This window comes from Pongo pygmaeus, chromosome Y (genome assembly GCF_028885625.2).
Source record: "Pongo pygmaeus isolate AG05252 chromosome Y, NHGRI_mPonPyg2-v2.0_pri, whole genome shotgun sequence".
In the NCBI taxonomy this organism is placed as follows: Eukaryota; Metazoa; Chordata; class Mammalia; order Primates; family Hominidae; genus Pongo; species Pongo pygmaeus.
In genome coordinates, this window is record NC_072397.2 from 3,488,491 (window position 1) to 3,506,940 (window position 18,450).

At 41.5% G+C, this 18,450-nt stretch overlaps 1 protein-coding gene across 4 annotated transcripts in view; it reads right to left on the minus strand.

Moving 5' to 3' along the window:
* Nucleotides 1-18,450, minus strand: part of LOC129025671 (glycogenin-2) — a 61,344-nt gene that overhangs the window by 16,301 nt on the left and 26,593 nt on the right. For 3 of the 4 annotated variants that reach the window (XM_054473328.2, XM_054473329.1, XM_054473330.2), the window contains 3 exons: nucleotides 17,140-17,266; nucleotides 13,286-13,508; nucleotides 11,602-11,802 (listed from right to left, as the gene is read on the minus strand). In XM_054473328.2, coding sequence (XP_054329303.1) covers nucleotides 11,602-11,802; nucleotides 13,286-13,508; nucleotides 17,140-17,266 — 551 coding nt within the window. Of the gene's footprint in view, nucleotides 1-8,651; nucleotides 8,832-11,601; nucleotides 11,803-13,285; nucleotides 13,509-17,139; nucleotides 17,267-18,450 lie in introns of those variants that run through there. The other variant, XM_054473331.2, reaches the window with a different exon arrangement.

Sequence of the window (18,450 nt, forward strand, 5' to 3'; positions counted from 1 at the left end):
TGTAAAGACCGTCAATGCTAGGAAGAAACTGCATCAAATAACGAGAAAAATAACCAGCTAACATCATATGACAGGATGAAATTCACAAATAACAATATTAAGCTTAAATGTAAATGGGCTAAATGTTCCAATTAGAAGACACAGGCTGGCAAATTGGATAAGAGTCAAGAGCCATCAGTGTGCTGTATTCAGGAGACCCATATCAGTGCAGAGACATACACAGGCTCAAAATAAAGGGATGGAGGAAGATCTACCAAGCAATGGAAAACAAAAAAAAAGCAGGGGTTACAATCCTAGTCTCTGATAAAACAGACTTTAAACCAACAAAGATCAAAAGAGAAAAAGAAGGCCATTACATAATGGTAAAGGGATCAATTCAGCAAGAAGAGCTAACTATCCTAAATATATAGGCACCCAATACAGGAGCACCCAGATTCATAAAGCAAGTCCTGAGTGACCTACAAAGAGACTTAGACTCTCACACAATAATAATGGGAGACTTTAACATCCCACTGTCAACATTAGACAGATCGACGAGACAGAAAGTTAACAAGGATATCCAGGAATTGAACTCAGCTCTGCACCAAGCGGACCTAATAGACATCTACAGAACTCTCCACCCCAAATCAACAGAACATACATTCTTCTCAGCACATCACACTTATTCTGAAATTGACCACATAGTTGGAAGTAAAGCACTCCTCAGCAAATGTAAAAGAACAGAAATTATAACAATCTGTCTCTCAGACCACAGTACAATCAAGCTAGAACTCAGGATTAAGAAATTCACTCAAAACCGCTCAACTACATGAAAACTGAACAACCTGCTCCTGAATGACTACTGAGTACATAACAAAATGAAGGCAGAATAAAGATGTTTTTTGAAACCATTGAGAACAAAGTCACAACATACCAGAATATCTGGGACGCCTTTAAAGCAGTGTGTAGGGGGAAATATATAGCACTAAATGCCCACAAGAGAAAGCAGGAAAGATCTAAAATTGACAACCTAACATCACAGTTAAAAGAACTAGGGAAGCAAGAGCAAACACATTCAAAAGCTTGCAGAAGGCAAGAAATAACTAAGATCAGAGCAGAACTCAAGGAAATAGAGAAACAAAAAACCTTTCAAAAAAATCAATGAATCCAGGAGCTGGTTTTGTGAAAAGATAACAAAATTTATAGACCGCTAAAAACACTAATAAGAAGAAAAGAGAGAAGAATCAAATAGACGCAATAAAAAATGATAAAGGGGATATCACCACTGATCTCACAGAAATACAAACTACCATCAGATAATACTATAAACACCTCTACTTTATGCAAATAAACTAGAAAATCTAGAAGAAATGGATACATTCCTGGACACATACACCCTCCCAAGACTAAACCAGGAAGAAATTGAATCCCTGAATAGATCAATAACAGGCTCTGAAATTTAGGCAATAATTAATAGTCTACCGACCAAAAAAAGTCCAGGACCAGATGAATTCACAGCCAAATTCTACCAGAGGTACAAGGAGGAACTGGTACCATTCCTTCTGAAACTATTCCAATCAATAGAAAAAGAGGGAATCCTCCCTAACTCATTTTATTAGGCCAGCATCATCCTGATATCGAAGCCTGGCAGATACACAACAAAAAAAGAGAATTTTAGACCAATATCTCTGATGACCATCGATGCAAAAATGCTCAATAAAATACTGGCAAACCGAATCCAAAAGCTTATCCACCATGATCAAGTGGGCTTCATCCCTTGGATGCATGGCTGGTTCAACATATGCAAATCAATAAACATACTCCATCATATAAACAGAACCAAAGACAAAAACCACATGATTATCTCAACAGATGCAGAAAAGGCCTTCGACAAAATTCAACAGCGCTTCATGCTAAAAACTCTCAATACATTAGGTATTGATGGGACGTACCACAAAATAATAAGAGCTATTTATGACAAACCCACAGCCAATATCATACTGAATGGGCAAAAACTGGAAGCATTCCCTTTGAAAACTGGCACAAGACAGGGATGCCCTCTCTCACCACTCCTATTCAACATAGTGTTGGAAGTTCTGGCCAGGGATATCAGGCAGGAGAAAGAAATAAAGGGTATTCAATTAGGAAAAGAGGAAGTCAAATTGTCCCTGTTTGCAGATGACATGACTGTATATTTAGAAAACCCCATTGTGTCAGCCCAAAATCACCTTAAGCTGATAAGCAATTCAGCAAAGTCTCAGGATACCAAATCAATAAGCAAAAATCACAAGCATTCCTATACAGCAATAACAGACAAACAGAGAGTCAAATCATGAGTGAACTCCCATTCACAATTCTTTCGAAGAAAACAAAATGCCTAGGGAATCCAACTTACAAGGGATGTGAAGGACCTTTTCAAGGAGAACTACAAACCACTGCTCAGTGAAATGCAAGAGGATACAAAGAAATGGAAGAACATTCCATGCTCAATGGAGAATCAACATCATGAAAATGGCCATACTCCAAAGGTAATTGATAGATTCAATGCCATCCCCATCAAGCTACCAATGACTTTCTTCACAAAATTGGAAAAAACTACTTTAAAGTTCATATGGAACCAAAAAGGAGCCCACATTGCCAAGACAATCCTAAGCCAAAAGAACAAAGCTGGAGGCACCACGCTACCTGACTTCAAACTATACTACAAGGCTACAGTAACCAAAACAGCCTGGTGCTGGTATCAAAACAGAGTTATAGACCAATGGAACAGAACAGAGCCTTCAGAAATAATACCACACATCTAAAACCATCTGATCTTTGACAAACCTGACAAAAACAAGCAATGGGGAAAGGATCCCCTATTTAATAAATGGGGCTGGGAAAACTGGCTAGACATATATAGAAAGCTGAAACTGGATCCCTTCCTTACACCTTATAGAAAAATTAATTCAAGATGGATTAAAGACTTACATATTAGACCTAAAACCATAGAAACCCTAGAAGAAAACCTAGGCATTACCATTCAGGACATAGGCATGGGCAAGGACTTCACGTCTAAAACACCAAAAGCAATGGCAACAAAAGCCAAAACTGACAAATGGGATCTAATTAAACCAAAGAGCTTCTGCACAGCAAAAGAAACTACCATCAGAGTGAACAGGCAATCTACAGAATGGGAGAAAATTTTTACAATCTACCCATCTGACAAAGGCCTAATAAACAGAATTTACAAAGAACTTAAACAAATTTACAAGAAAAAATCAAACAACCCCATGAAAAAGTTGGTGAAGGATATGAACAGACACTTCTCAAAAGAAGATATTTATGCTGCCAACAGACACATAAAAAAATGCTCATCATCACTGGCCATCAGAGAAATGCAAATCAAAACCACAATGAGATACCATCTCACACCAGTTAGAATGGCAATCTCTAAAAAGTCAGGAAACAACAGGTGCTGGAGAGGATGTGGAGAAATAGGAACACTTTTACACCGTTGGTGGGACTGTAAACTATTTCAACCATTGTGGAAGACAGTGTGGCGATTCCTCAAGTATCTAGAACTAGAAATACCGTTTGACCCAGCCATCCCATTACTGGGTATATACCCAAAGGATTATAAATCATGTTGCTATAAAGACACATGCACACATATGTTTATTGTGGCACTATTCACAATAGCAAAGATTTGGAACCAACCCAAATGTCCATCAATGATAGACTACATTAAGAAAATATGGCACATATACACCACGGAATACTATGCAGCCACAAAAAAGGATGAGTTCATTTCCTTTGTAGGGACATGGATGAAGCTGGAAACCATCATTCTAAGCAAACTACTGCAAGGACAGAAAACCAAACACCGCATGTTCTCACTCATAGGTGGGAATTAAACAGTGAGAACACTGGACACAGGATGAGGAACATCACACACTGAGGCCTGTTGTGGGTGGGTGAAGCGGGGAGGGATAGCATTAGGAGATATACCTAATGCAAATGACAAGTTAACAGGTGCAGCACACCAACATGGCACATGTATACATATATAGCAAACCTGCATGTTGTGCACATGTACCCTAGAACTTAAAATACAATTAAAAACAAACCAGAGTAACTCAGTAAATGGACAGCAGGTGACAGTGATGTTTGCATGAATCATTTCAAAGACCACCTGGGCTGTGAATTAATGAAAGGGAATTTCTCCTGATATCCATGGAGGATTGGTTCTAGGACCTCCTGGGGATACCAAAATCCACGGATGCTCAAGTCTCTGATACAATATGGAATTGTGTTTGCATATAACCAATGCACATATCCTCCCATAGACTTTAAATCATCTCAAGGTTAATTACCATACCTATCACAATGCATTTGCTATGTTAATACTTGCTATATTGTATTGTTTAGGGAATAATAACAAGAGAAATGTCTGTGCATGTTCAGTGCAGATGCAATTTTGTTTTCTCCAATATTTTCAATCCAAGCTTGGTTGAATCCACAGATATGGGACCCATAGATGCGGAGGGTGAGGTATATATCAGATACCGTAAGGACAGCATCCCTCCCTTTTTTTTTGTTTTTTTTTTTGAGATGTTCAGAAATATTTATTGATTTATCCAAAGTCACATAACCAGTACACAAAACAGCTCAAATTTTCAACTCCTTGTTCAGTGTTATTAAATATTATCTTGGAAAATGTGACAGTAATATAATAATCTCCAATCAATCAACATACCTTTTGTTAAATAGAGTTTTGTTTTGTTTTGTTTTTACTTTAAATTCTGGGATACATGTGCAGGACGTGCAGGTTTGTTACACAGGTATACGTGTGCCATGGTGGTTTGCTGCACCTATCAACCCGTCACCCAGCTTTTAAGCCCCACATGCATTAGCTATTTGTCCTGATGCTCTACCTCCCCTCACCCCCCAATCCCTTCCTTTTAAAAGCCTGAAGACTTCATTGCTTTTAGAAAAATACCCTCATCAGAAAATATATGGACCGTAACAAATTTTTTTAGGCAATTTCCCCGACCCACTATTCACCTACATTAGGATGGAGAGGTGGGGAGAATAGGGGGTGAGATCGAAGGATGAAATTATGTGGACACAGGAACTCCAAAATACCTTTCTTTTTTATTTATTTATTTATTTTTTTTTTTTGAGATGGAGTCTCACTCTGTTGTCCAGGCTGGAGCGCACTGGCACCATCTCAGCTCACTGCAACCTCCGCCTCCCAGGTTCAAGCAATTTCCAGCTAATTTCTGGCCAGGCTGGTCTCAAACTCCTGAGCTCAAGTGAACTGCCTGCCTCAGCCTACCAACATGCTAGGATTATAGATGTGAGCCACCGGCCCCAGCCCAAAATACGTTTTTTGTTAGTATTCTTTTTACTTTGTCAGGGTTTTTTGTATCTCTGTTGCAATCGGCCAACATAACGCTCCCCAGTTATTTAAGGTTAGGCTTATATTTCTTTTTCTTTTTTTCAGACTGAGTTTTGCTGTTGCCCAGGCTGGAGGGCACTGGTGTGATCTCAGCTCACTGCAACCTCCACCTCCCAGGTTCAAGCCATTTTCCTGCTTCGGCCTCCCAAGTAGCTGGGATTACAGGCGCATGCCACCACACCTGGCTAATTTTTGTACTTTTACTAGAGACGGGGTTTCACCATGTTGGCCAGGCTGGTCTTGAACTCCTGAGCTCAAGTGATATTCCCGCCCTGGCCTCCGAAAGCTTTGGGATTACAGATATGAGCCACTGTGCCTGGTCTAAATGCATTTTTGACTCAAGGCATTTTCAGTTTATGATGGGTTTGTTGGGATGTAAACCAATTGTAAATTGAAGAGCATCTGTATTTAAACAGCTTTGATTTCACCTCAATCCCTTTCCTCCCATTCCTGAATCTGTTTATTTGAATTTCTCTTCCTTTCCGCTAAACATTTAAGCGGGTCTGGCAGTCTCCTACACACTGGGTCTCCAATGCCTGGGTGTCCCCTCCTTTCCCTAGGACCTACGCAGGCGTCCCCCCTCCTGCTGTAACTAAACATTTCAGCGTCCAAGTCTGAGGCCAGCGTGACCTCTCCCTGCCTCCCCTTCACGCCGTGCCTGGGGCCGCTTGCAGGGCTGACAGATCCCTTCTTCATTTCATCACTTTCCTACAGATCAAATTCCATCTGAGCTGGATTTGTCTGTTTTCATCTCCCTTGCTGCTCCCTCTGTGATGTGCATATGCAGTTTATTCATTTAAGGGCCTGTAGTTGGGCACTGCCCTATCATCTTCCATTGATGTTTTTGAAGCCCATTGGTGGGCATGACAGTGGGGTGGAGGGAGGGGTGAGTCTGGGCATAGTCCCTGAGATGGGAGATCCAGGTTCTGCAATCACTTTTGAGAACTGCTTAAATACCCTAAACAAAGTACGCTCAGCCCAGCTGGGGGTCATTTCCCCTCATCTTACCCTTGGCCTTGAGCTCATGCTCAAACAGACAGCAGAAGGGCCACCTACTGTCCCCAGCACTACCGAGACAGGGACAGCTTCTACCTGCAAGGGTGATCTTCATCTCCTCCTGGGTCTTGTTCTGGGCCCTGGAAAATGGCGATTCTCCAATTCTTGAGATTTTTTTCCCACCCTCCTCCTTTCTACAGTTATTGCCCCTTGAGGATGGAGTGGGGATTTGGAGCCACACCAAAAATATCCAAAGGACACTGAAGTCTCTCACTGTGGATGAAACCAGCTGATGGTCTTCTCATGGCTGCTGGCTGTTCAACATACTTTTTTTAAAAAACAATTACTTTTTAAAACTTGGTACATAATAATTGTACATATTGATGGGGTAAACAGGGATGGTTCAATACCTACAATATTCAGTGATCCTGTCAGGGTAATTAGCATATCCATCATGTCAAATACATATCATTTCTTTCTTCTGGGAACATACAATATCCTCTTTCCAGCTATTTGAAACTATAGATTACAATTGGCTATAGTCATCCTACAGGGCCACAGAACATCAACATATTCCTCTTGTCTAGCTGTAATTTTGTATCCTTTAGGAAATCTCTCCCTATCTTCTCCTTCCCCCACCTTTCCCAGTCTCTAGTACACTCTTTTCTACTTTTTACTTGTATTTTTGTTTTTTTTTTTTGAGACAGGGTCTTGCTCTGCTGCCCAGGCTGGAGTGCAGCGGCATGATCTCGGCTCACTGCAGCCTCGACCTCCCAGGTTCAAGCAATTCTCCCACCTCAGCCTTGCGAGTAGCTGGGACCACCAGCAAGTACCACACACCCAGCTAATTTTTGTGTTTTTTTTTTGTAGAGACAGGGTTTTGTATGTTGCTCAGGCTGGTCTCAAACTCCTGATCTCAAGCAGTCATCCTGCCTCAGCCTCCCAAAATGCATGGATTACAGGAGTGAGCCACTGTGCCTGGCCTTACTTTTTACTTCAGTGAGATTAAATTTTTTTAGCTTCCACAGATAAGTGAGAACATGTGGTGTTTAACTTTCTATTTCTGGCTTATTTCACCTACTATAGTGTCCTCTATTTCCACCCATGTTGCTGCAAATGATGAATTTCCTTCTTTTTTATGGTTGAATAGTATTCCATGGTATATCTATACACAGTATTTTCTTTATCCATTCATCCTTTGACAAACACTTAGGTTCAATCTGTATCTTGCCTGTTGTGAATTAACTGCAAAGACATGGACAGGGGGCAGATGTCCCTTCAATATACTAATTTCCTTTCCTTCGGATAAATGCCCAGTGGTATGATGGCCGGATCATGTGGTAGTTCTATTTGCAGTTTCTTGAGGAACCTTCATACTCTTCTCCATCCTGGTTGTGCTTATTTTTAATCCCCATCAACAGTGGAGAAGAGTTCCCCTTTCTCCACATCTTCACCAGCACTGGATATTTTTTGTCTTTTTGGTAACAGACACCACCTAACTGGGGTGAAATGAACATGCTTTTGTGTCCTTGCTAATCTCCTTGGGCATCAAGGCAGGATGATCCTCAATTCTGTCATCACAATTCTCTCCATGAGCTTTCCTCAGAAGCCCCAATCCCTCCACGGGAAAGTCTCTCCTTGGTTTGGCTTGACTGGCTCTGATTGAAATGTGGCTCATGGACAGACAAACATGAAGCTACATATCTATTCTTTAAGTTGCCACCTCATCAACAATTATGAATCCAAAGCAAAAGAGAAGTGACTTATGTCAAGAAAAATCCACGGCAACAATTCCATCAAGATTAATATGAACTGAACATGACGGGCGCTGTTTTAGAGAAACCAGAGTGCTAAGTGCTCTCACTCTGGAAATGGTTCAGTTTTTGCAGAGATTGGCATGGCTATAACTTGGGCTGGAGCTAGGACTGAAGCATCCTGACTGTTTTCCCTTTTGGAGTCTCCAGAAAATCACTGTTTGCCCTGGGAAGCTGCTTTTCAGGGGCTGTGACAATCCCTGGAAATCCCTCGAGGGGCTGAAGAGTGGAGAATACACACTTGCTTCTGAAAGAGGGTGGCTGCCCTTACGAACGAGGCAGTGCCCACCATGGTTCAGAATAAACTTTTAAGAATGCTTTTAATGGCCAGACGTGGTGGCTCATAATTGTAATCCCAGAACTTTGGGAGGCTAAGGCAGGTGGATCACTTGAAGTCAAGAGTTCAACAACAGCCTGGCCAACGTGGTGAAACCCAGTCTTTACTAAAAATACAAAAAACAGTCAGGTGTGGTGGCTCATGCCTGTCCACCTACTCAGGAGGCCGAGGCAGGAGACTTGCTTGGACTCGGGCGGTGATGGTTGCAGTGAGCTGCTGAGATCGCGCCATTGCACTTCCGCCTGGGCAATCGATACTCCATCTCAAAACAAAATTTAAAAAAAGAAGAATGATTTTAAGATCATTTGCAAAAACACATCCTTTAAAATGATCCTTAGTCAGAGAAACCTCAGGCCACAGTTTGCAAAACCACTAATGTACAAGATTCAGTGACAGAATAAGATTAAAATTACACAACCAGAAATCAGAAAGATGGTTTGAAAACCGTTTTCTGAGGACTCAATAGAGTCTTGTGAAGAAAATAAATCTTGGAACCCCAATATCACTAAGCAGGGAAAAGCCCAGCTGGGAGCTGAGCTGCTTAGGGCCTCTGCCTCCCATTCTATTCAGTCCCCCCTCTGCTCACTGAGATAAACGCATATCTGATTGCCTCCTTTGGAAAGGCCAATGAGAAACTCAAAAAAAATGCAACCATTTGCCTCTATCTACTTATGACCCAGAAGCCCCTGCCCCACTCTGGAAGCCTCGCCCACGGAAAGACGAGTTGTCCCGCCTTTCTGGACTTAACCAATGTACTTCTTACACATATTGATACCTCATGTCTCTCCAAAATGTATAAAACCAAGCTGTGCCCCAACCACCTTGGGCACATGTCGTTCAGGACCTCCTGGCTGTTGTCACGGGTGTGTCCTTAATCTTGGCAAAATACACCTCCTAAATTTATTTATTTGAAGCATTCAATAATATTTCTTTTTTAGGAGAGGAGTTTGAGCATTCAATTATTTTCAACACACATCAACAGGGGATCAAAGTTCCCCTTTATTGGCATTAAGGTGCTGTAATGCAAATAAAAGCATGAGGCTTGAATGCCACAGCATTCTTGGATACTCTTTGGTTTACAGTCTAAACTTGGTTGCCTACTAAACATTTAATGTAAATGCAATTTTTCCTTAGACATCCTGATATGAGCATGGCTCAGCACGACTGCAGCCATTTTGCACATCATGTAAGAGCTCAACCAATGGGATTCTTCACAATCCAGCAGGCACAAGCAGACACCCTTGACTTTACTCACATGAGGCACATCCTGGGGCCAGACCCAGGCTATGGCAAGCTCAGGGCACACCACAAGGAATGAAAAACCAGAAAAGTGAATTTTACACCTCCTCAGTCTTTACCAACTGAACCTAAACATCTTTTCAGTGTGTTTGGGTCAATGTGAAGTCACCACTCCAACATTATTAATGCATAAAGTTGCCAGAGCATAATTTATGCCATAGTACAGTGAAGCGTGTGGTGTCTTCCATAGCAATGTGTGCAAAATTTAAAGGTCATTTGTTTATAAGCAACAAGAAACGGCTCTTCCAGAGCTATCTGAAATATATAGAAAAGAATCACTTTCCTTCAGCCCAGTCCCCAGATCCTTCCCTAAGTATGATCTCAAAATAATTCTGTGACAAACTTGTTAGGATGAGCAGTAAAGATTTAAAACAAGAAATCCTTTTTTTTTTTTTTTGAGACAGTGTCTAGCTCTGTCACCCAGGCTGGAGGGCAGTGGTGAGATCCTAGCTCACTACAGCCTCGACCTCCAAGTCTCAAGCGTTCCTCCTGCCTCAGCCCCCCAAGCAGCTGGGACTGCAGGTGCACACATCCACACCCAGCTAAGTTTTTTACTTTCTTAGTAGAGATGAGGTCTCAGTGTGTTGCCGGCTGGTCTCGAACTCCTGGGCTCAAGCAATCCTCCCACCTCAGCCTTCCAAAGTGTTAGGATTACAGGTATGAGTCATCATGCCTGGCCCCAAGAAATCTTTAAACACAAGATATTATTCCAAAATATTCGCCGAGAAATTGGAGCTGGAGAAATGACAGCCTCCATTATTTGTTTTGCAGCTAAGGTGTACTTTCATTTTTCTTTGATGGGGACAAAGTGCTGCAGACTCAGCCTTAATAAACACAACTGTACAGGTCAACATTCATTTGAACATTAAACCCCAGCAGGAATTCATCTTCACTTCAACTGCTGTTCAAGTCAGGGGTTCAGCTGAAACCTCTCAGGATGCATAGCCAGGCAGCTGGGTCAAAGGGGCACTGACAGAAGCCTCACTTTTCCAACCTGAAAGAGCTCTGGCTGCCCCAGAATCTGTAAACTCCGTGAGACTGAGCATCTGTCTCCATGTGGCATCAGTTTTTTGAGGCTGCTGTATAAGAAACGGACACAAACTCGGTGGCTTTACACCAAGGCAGACTGGCCATCTGATAGTTTTGGGGGCCAGAGTCCAGTGGACTAAAATCAAGGTGTCAACAGGGTTGGTTCCTTCTTGAGGACCTGGGGGAGAATCCATTTCCTGCCTTCTCTGGCTTCTGGAGGCCTCCATATTCCCTGGCTCGTGGCCTCCTCTTCCATCTTCAAAGCCAGCAGCCCAGTGTCTTCCAGTCCCCTCTCTCTGGCCTCTGCTTCCAGCTTCACACTCCTTCTCTGACCTTCACACTTCTGCCTTCTTCTTTGAAGGGAGATTTATGATGACTAAGAGCCCACTCCCATAATCCAAGAACATACATCCCCAGCTCAAGGTCTCTCATTTAATCACAACTGCAAACTCCCTTTTGCCACAAAAGATGACATTTACAGGTCCTGGGGATTGGGGCATAGACATCTTTCTGCAGGTGAGCTTGATTCGGTGTGCCATAATGCAAATAAATGCAGGAGCCTTGAATGCCACAGCAAACTAAAGACCAGCCTTTCCCCTCCATCTCCCCTCCCCAGAGAGCCAGGGAAGCCAGCTCTCTCTGCTCTCTCACCGCGAGCCAGTGTCTGACTCACCATCACACCTGCGAGGAATGCAGGTACTTACATCTTCTGAAAGGCATCCTTCAGGTAGGGACAGGGTCTCATCCACTACCTCGGTTGGCTCTGGAAGGCCCTGAGCAGGCTGGTTAAAACCCAGTGGTGAATTTGCACATGGCACGCCAGCACTGGGTGTTGAATTTTCACACGGCTCTCCAACACCAGATGCTGAATCTGCACACGGCACCCCCACATCACTGGGGCAAAGCTGCACAAAAACAGACACATGGAGTGAGTCTTCCCTTTGTCTCCTCAGTTCACCTGCTGTCCTGGGGGGCGGGTGGGGCCCTGTGTAGCGAGGGTTCCCAGCTCCCATCTGCCAGTCATTAAATAATTGTCCTAAATGTTTTCTTTCTCAGAACCGTTTGACACTAAGCCTTAAAATTCCCTCCTATGCAATCCAGTACTTAGTCATCCAGTACTTAGTAATCTAGTACTTACTAATCCAGTACTTAGTAATCCAGTACTTAGCAAAACGCCCAGCAGGAAATATGTGGCAAGTCAATGTTTGTGAAGTGACTACAAATAAACGTCCACTTGCTAGTGTCACTCGGTGAGAGATATATTCAGCGGTCCTTAAAAAGTAGCCTAGATCCACCCAAATAAAAAACCATACTAAAAATTAAAATAGGGATTCTTTTCAATTTCCCAGGCAATGCATGTGCTGATAGCAGACTCTGGTGTACTAGCAAATACTCTAGTTAAAAGAAAAAAAAAGAGGCTGGGTTTGGTGGTTCATGCCTGTAATCCCAGCACTTTGGGAGGCCAAGGCAGGTGGATCACTTGAGGTCAGGGCTTCAAGACCAGCCTGGCCAACATGGCAAAACCCTGTCTCCACTAAAAGTACAAAAATTAGCTGAGTGTGGTGGTGGGCACCTGTAATCCCAGCCACTTGGTAGGCTGAGGCAGGAGAATCATTTGAACCCGGGAGGCAGAGGTTGCAGTGAGTCAAGATCACGTCACTGCACTCCAGCCTGGGTAACAGAGCAAGACTGTCTCAAAAAACAAACAAACAAACAAACAAAACTCTAGTTTTCTTTACTCTAGTAAAAAAAAATACTCTGATACTCTAGTACAAATGCTCTGGTAAAAAAATAAATATATAAATAAATAAATAAGCTCAAGTTTTTTTTACTTTAGTGAAAAAAGTCATTAGGAATAAAAAGTTTGCTGAGTCCTAATTGCAAAAGGTCTTCTGCAAGGCAGATGCAGTCCACATTCAACACACTGCAGATACGCTACGATTTAGCACATCTAGGGGCTATCATTATATTTTCTGAAATCAAGTTGACGTCAATCAAAAATTTACAAAATCCTCTTCAGACACTTCCTCCAATTGCTATCTCAAATGACAGTTTCAAGTGGAAAATGTTGACCCGAATGACATCGTAATCAGTCATTGTGAACCACTTGTCCATGAGTGTTTCTTACTCTGATGAGGATGGCTAATTTCAATAACCTATTTCTGCACCAGGCCTGTAAATCAAAACAGGATCTCCACTCATTAGGCATTCTCTATTTTGAGCTAAAACAAAAATTTTTTTAAAAGGTGCTTGCTTCTCAGTATTCTTTTCCATGAACTACAGCATTTAGACAAAAAAGGGGTGTTTCAAAAAAAACCACGCCAGACCTTGGTGACAAGGATGTTCTCCTCGTCCTCAGCTATGGGTTTTAAGGAATCCCCCACTTACTGTGTGACCAGGAGATGCGCGTGCTTCCCCTGCTTGGACACTTTTATGCAGGGGCAACACGTTGTTCTGGTAGATCGTCCACCAGAGATGAAGGAATGCCACCTGGTGCTGGGTGCTGGACGCTGAGCCCTGCTCCAACACTGAGCCACTCTGTGGATTGTACTTGTAGTTCCAAGGGTTTGTGGACCCCAAAAAGTGGAAGACCTTTGCACTGGAACCGAATCTGAGAAGGAAAGAGAAGGCATTCTGATTTCCACTCAGATGTGATAAAAGACACCCAGAAAGCATCCAACTACCATGGGACTCCTCAAAGACTGCCTATGAAGGCTTGTCCCAAAGGGTTTCCATTATTGATTATTATTATTGATGATACCACTACTATCACCATACTAATCAATATATAATCAATAATAATATACTACTACTTCCAATGCAGCAATCAATATATGATCAACAATAATAGACTACTACTGTCAACATAGTAATCTATATATATAACAATACACTATTATCAATGCAGTAATCAATATATGATCAATAACAACACAATCTTACTATCCATGTAATAATCACTATGTGATCAATAATAATGTACTATTATTATCAACACAGTACTCAATATATAATCAATAATAATCTAACACTATGAGTAATCAATATATAATAATATACTACAATTAGCATAGTAATCAATATATAATCAATAGTAACATACTACTACTATCAATTCAGTAATCAATATGTGATAAATAATAAACTATCACTATAGTAATCAATATATAATCAATAATTATATACTGGTACTATCAATGTAGTAATCAATATATAAGCAATAATACCATACTACTACCATCAAGATAGTAATCAATATATAATCAATAATACTACTCCACTACTATCAGCACAGTAGTAGTAAGTTTCATTTGCAGTTATTTTGCATAGATATGTTTTTTAAATCAGTTTTTGTAGTTATTTTATTTTCTATATATCAAGAAACAAAATTGTAATCCATTGAGGTTTTTTCCCAAAATGGGAAAAATAAATCAAAAACCCAAAGTACAGCAGCCCAAATCATCTTATCCTTAAAATGGCAGGGACCAAAAAAAAAAACCTTTTACAGTGGTTAATGTAAGTGGCAAGGCAACTGGCTTTTTTTCTCTTTTACATGATTCTAAATTTTCCCCTTGCCAACTTTTTTTTTTTTTTTTTTTTGTTTTGAGATGGAATCTTGCTCTTATTGCCTGGGCTGGAGTGCAATGGTGCGATCTTGGCTCACCATAGTCTCTGCCTCCGGGGTCCAAGTGATTCTCCTGCCTCAGCCTCTCGAGTAGCTGGGATTACAGACATACGCCACCACATCTGGCTAATTTTGTATTTTTAGTAGAGATGGGGTTTCTCCATGTTGGTCACGCTGGTCTTGAACTCCCAACCTCAGGTGATCCGCCCACCTCAGCCTCCCAAAATGTGGGATTACAGGCATGAACCACCGCGCCTGGCCTACCCCCACCAACTTTTTTGTTGTTCGTCATCACCATTCTCCAGGAGCGTTTTTAAATATTTTTTTTTGTTTGATCACCTCCTCATGAAATAGGAATACAAAAGTCACATGACATATCTATGTTCTGTACATTACATCTGTGATTATACATTAAAAAAATAAAAAGATTTCCCTCTCAAGAATCAATTTCTCTTCCTTAGGGACACTGTGTCCTCTGTAGAGAATGCAGACTCTAGAATTATTCATTCCCAAGGTGATTCTCAGACTCTCTATTTTCATTTATAGTCATATCTTCTGGAGCAGTGAATTTCACAGCTTCTGGTCCCCTCACCTTTGACCCTCTTAGGAACCCAAAGAGCTTTGTCTGTGGATTCTTTCTTTTTTTTTTATCCTGAGCTGAGGCTTGCTCTGTCGCCCAGGTTGAAGTATAGTGGCATGATCTCAGCTCACTGCAAACTCGACCTCCCAGGCTTAACTGAGCCTCCCTCCTCAGCCTCCCGAGTGGCTGAGACTAGCGGTGTGTGACACCACGTTTGGCTAATGTTTTGGGGGTTTTTTTGTAGAGACAGGGTTTCACCATGTTGCGCAGGCTGGTCTCGAACTCCTGAGCTCAAGTGATTGGCTTCCCAAAGGGCTGGAATAACAGGCGTGAGCTACTGTGCCCGGCCATGTCCCTATGGATTCTCTCGCTCCATAACTGAGATTAAAACTGAGAAATTTGAAAACGTATTTATCAACCACTTTGAAAAACCAATCCATTATGCAGTAACACAAATTTCTTAATTTTTCATTAAAAAAACTCTACATTTAAAATATCATTGTGAGAAGAGGGCCATCCATTTTCCCAAGAGGCAACAGCTGGTTCCTCCTAACTCTGTCTGTGTTCAGGGTATTACCTTATCACATGCCATGTTGTGTCTGTAAAATCCCAGCACAGACTCACAAGAAAATGGCAGTGAAAAGGGAAAAAAATCACATCTTCAAATTCTTTTTTTTTTTGAGATGGAGTCTCGCTCTGCAGCCCAGGCTGGAGTGCAGTGGCGTGATCTCGGCTCACTGCAAGCTCCGCCTCCCGGATTCACACCATGCTTCTGCCTCAGCCTCCTGAGTAGCTGGGACTACCACCATGCCTGCCACCATGCCCAGCTAATTTTTTTGTATTTTTTTAGTAGAGACAGGGTTTCACCGTGTTAGCCAGGATGATCTCAATCTCCTGACCTCATGATCCGCCTGCCTCAGCCTCCGAAAGTGCTGGGATTACAGGCGTGAGCCACCACGGCCATCCTGAATTCTTTTTTTAAAGTAGTTATGACTTTGAAGAACTGAACAAGTTGTGGAGTCAGGATTCCTTAGGCCACACTTTGGGAATCATTGTCATAGAGCCTTGACTACCTATCATTTACAGCAATAAGCAAGCAGGAAATGAGACGTGTGTGTGTTTCTGTGTGTGTATATAGCTAGATAGATCTATGTACTAATATATCGATAGATGTCTAGATCTAGACAGATGGATAGATGCCTATATACAGATCTAGATCTAGATAGATAGATCTATACAGAGAGAGATCTACATCTAGATACATCGATACAGAGAGATATATAGATCCATATATATACATAAATATCTAGATAGATCTAAATAGATATTCAGATATAGATATACAGATCTACGTATATAGATATCTGAATCTAGATAGATAGATATAGATAGATATCTATATAGATGAAGATCTAAATCTAGATAGATATCTAGATACATAGATATCTAGTTCTAGATAGAGAAATATAAATATCTATATACAGATGTAGATCTAAATAGATATCTAGATCAAGATAGATAGATAGATATCTAGGTCTATATAGATACACAAATATCTACATAGATATATAGATTAGATAGATCAATGTATATAGGTATCTAGATCTACATAGATATAGATAGATACATACATAGATATATGGATCTGTGTATACAGATAGATATCCAGATCTAGATAGATAGATAGATAAATAGATTTCTAGGCCTATATAGATAACTATATAGACAGATAGATACAGACAGATAAGCCATTAAGATCTAGGTAGATAGACACATAGATATAGATATCTATCTATACAGATGAATAGATACTTAGATCTTAGATAACTAGATAAATCTACCTATCTAGATACCTAGATATCTATCTACATAGATAGATATCTAAATAGATAGATATATAGACAGGCAGGCAGGCAGACAGACAGCCAGACAGACAGAGTTTTTAAATATGCCGACAGCTGGTATATCTTCCAGGAAGGAAGGTGGATCGATCGGTAGCAGCAGATCTGGCAGGATTCGCCAGGGTGGAGAACTTACTGCTTGAAGGCAGGGCTGTAAGTGTACATCATGTTACTACTCAAGTTATAGAAGAACGGCAGGTGCTTGTGGATGTTGGCCGTCGACCAGTTCCTGAAGAAACTATTCAGTAAGCCTTGGTCTGCCCCTGCATATGGAGCAAACACAAAAGCAGGTTAGCAAAGTATGGCTTGGTCCACTCCAAGAATGCGAGATGTGCCTGAAGCTCTCAATGTAAACACTTGCCTTCAGGGTTACTAATTCCATTTCTTCTGTCTGCCAGCTGCACACATTCTCTTGGTTCTCAGAAAGGACTGATAAACCAAGCAACTGATAAAAATAAGTGCATATTCCCTCCAAAATTCTCCACCAGGAGCCCCCAGAATGAATGCTAAAATTGCATATGGAGTCCAAAGCACTCCACTGGTCCCCTAATGAATTCTCCCTGGTAGTGACAATACTTTTCCCATCATTTTTGCCAGTTTTATTAACTCTTTTCCTTTACCTAGAGGCAATTCTTCACTGATCCAGTATTTTCTTTTACTTTACAAATATTCCAGCACATTTCCTCTCTACTGACACCCATTTGAACAAATACCTGGCTTCAGGTTGCCTCAATTTAATTCTCCCCTATAGTCTACCAGGGGTCAGCCAACTACACTCTGTGCAAGTTTTTGTAAAGAAAGTTTTATTGGGACACTGCCATGCTCTTTTCTTTTTCTTTGAGACAGGGTCTTACTCTGTCGCCCTGACTGGAGTGCAGTGGTGCAATCATAGCTCAATGTAGCCTTGAACTCCTGAGCTCAGCTGCTGCTCCCAATTCAGCCTCTCAGAGCTTGGGGACTATAGGTGCCAGCATCACATCCAGCTTATTTTTGTATTTTTTGTAGAGATGGGGTCTTGCCATGTTGCCTAGGCTGGTCTTGAACTCCTGGTCTCAAGCCATCTGCCCACACTGGTCTTGAACTCCTGGCCTCAGGCAATCTGTCTGACCTGGCCTCCCAAAGTGCTGGGATTACAGGCATAAGCCACCATGGCCAGCCCATATTCAATGCCAAGTACAGTTATGCAACACATAAGTGCTTCAGTCAAAGACAGACCATACATATGACGGTGGTCCCATAAGATTTTATACTGTATTTTCACTGGACCTTTGTGATGTTTAGATGTGTTTAGAACCACAGATACTTCCCATTATGTTACAACTGCCTACAACATTCAGTACAGTTACATGCTATATGGGTTTGTAGCCTAGGAGGAATAGGCTTTACCCTCCAGCCTAGGTATACAGTAGGCTATATCATCTAGGTGTGTGTAGATACACTCTAGGAT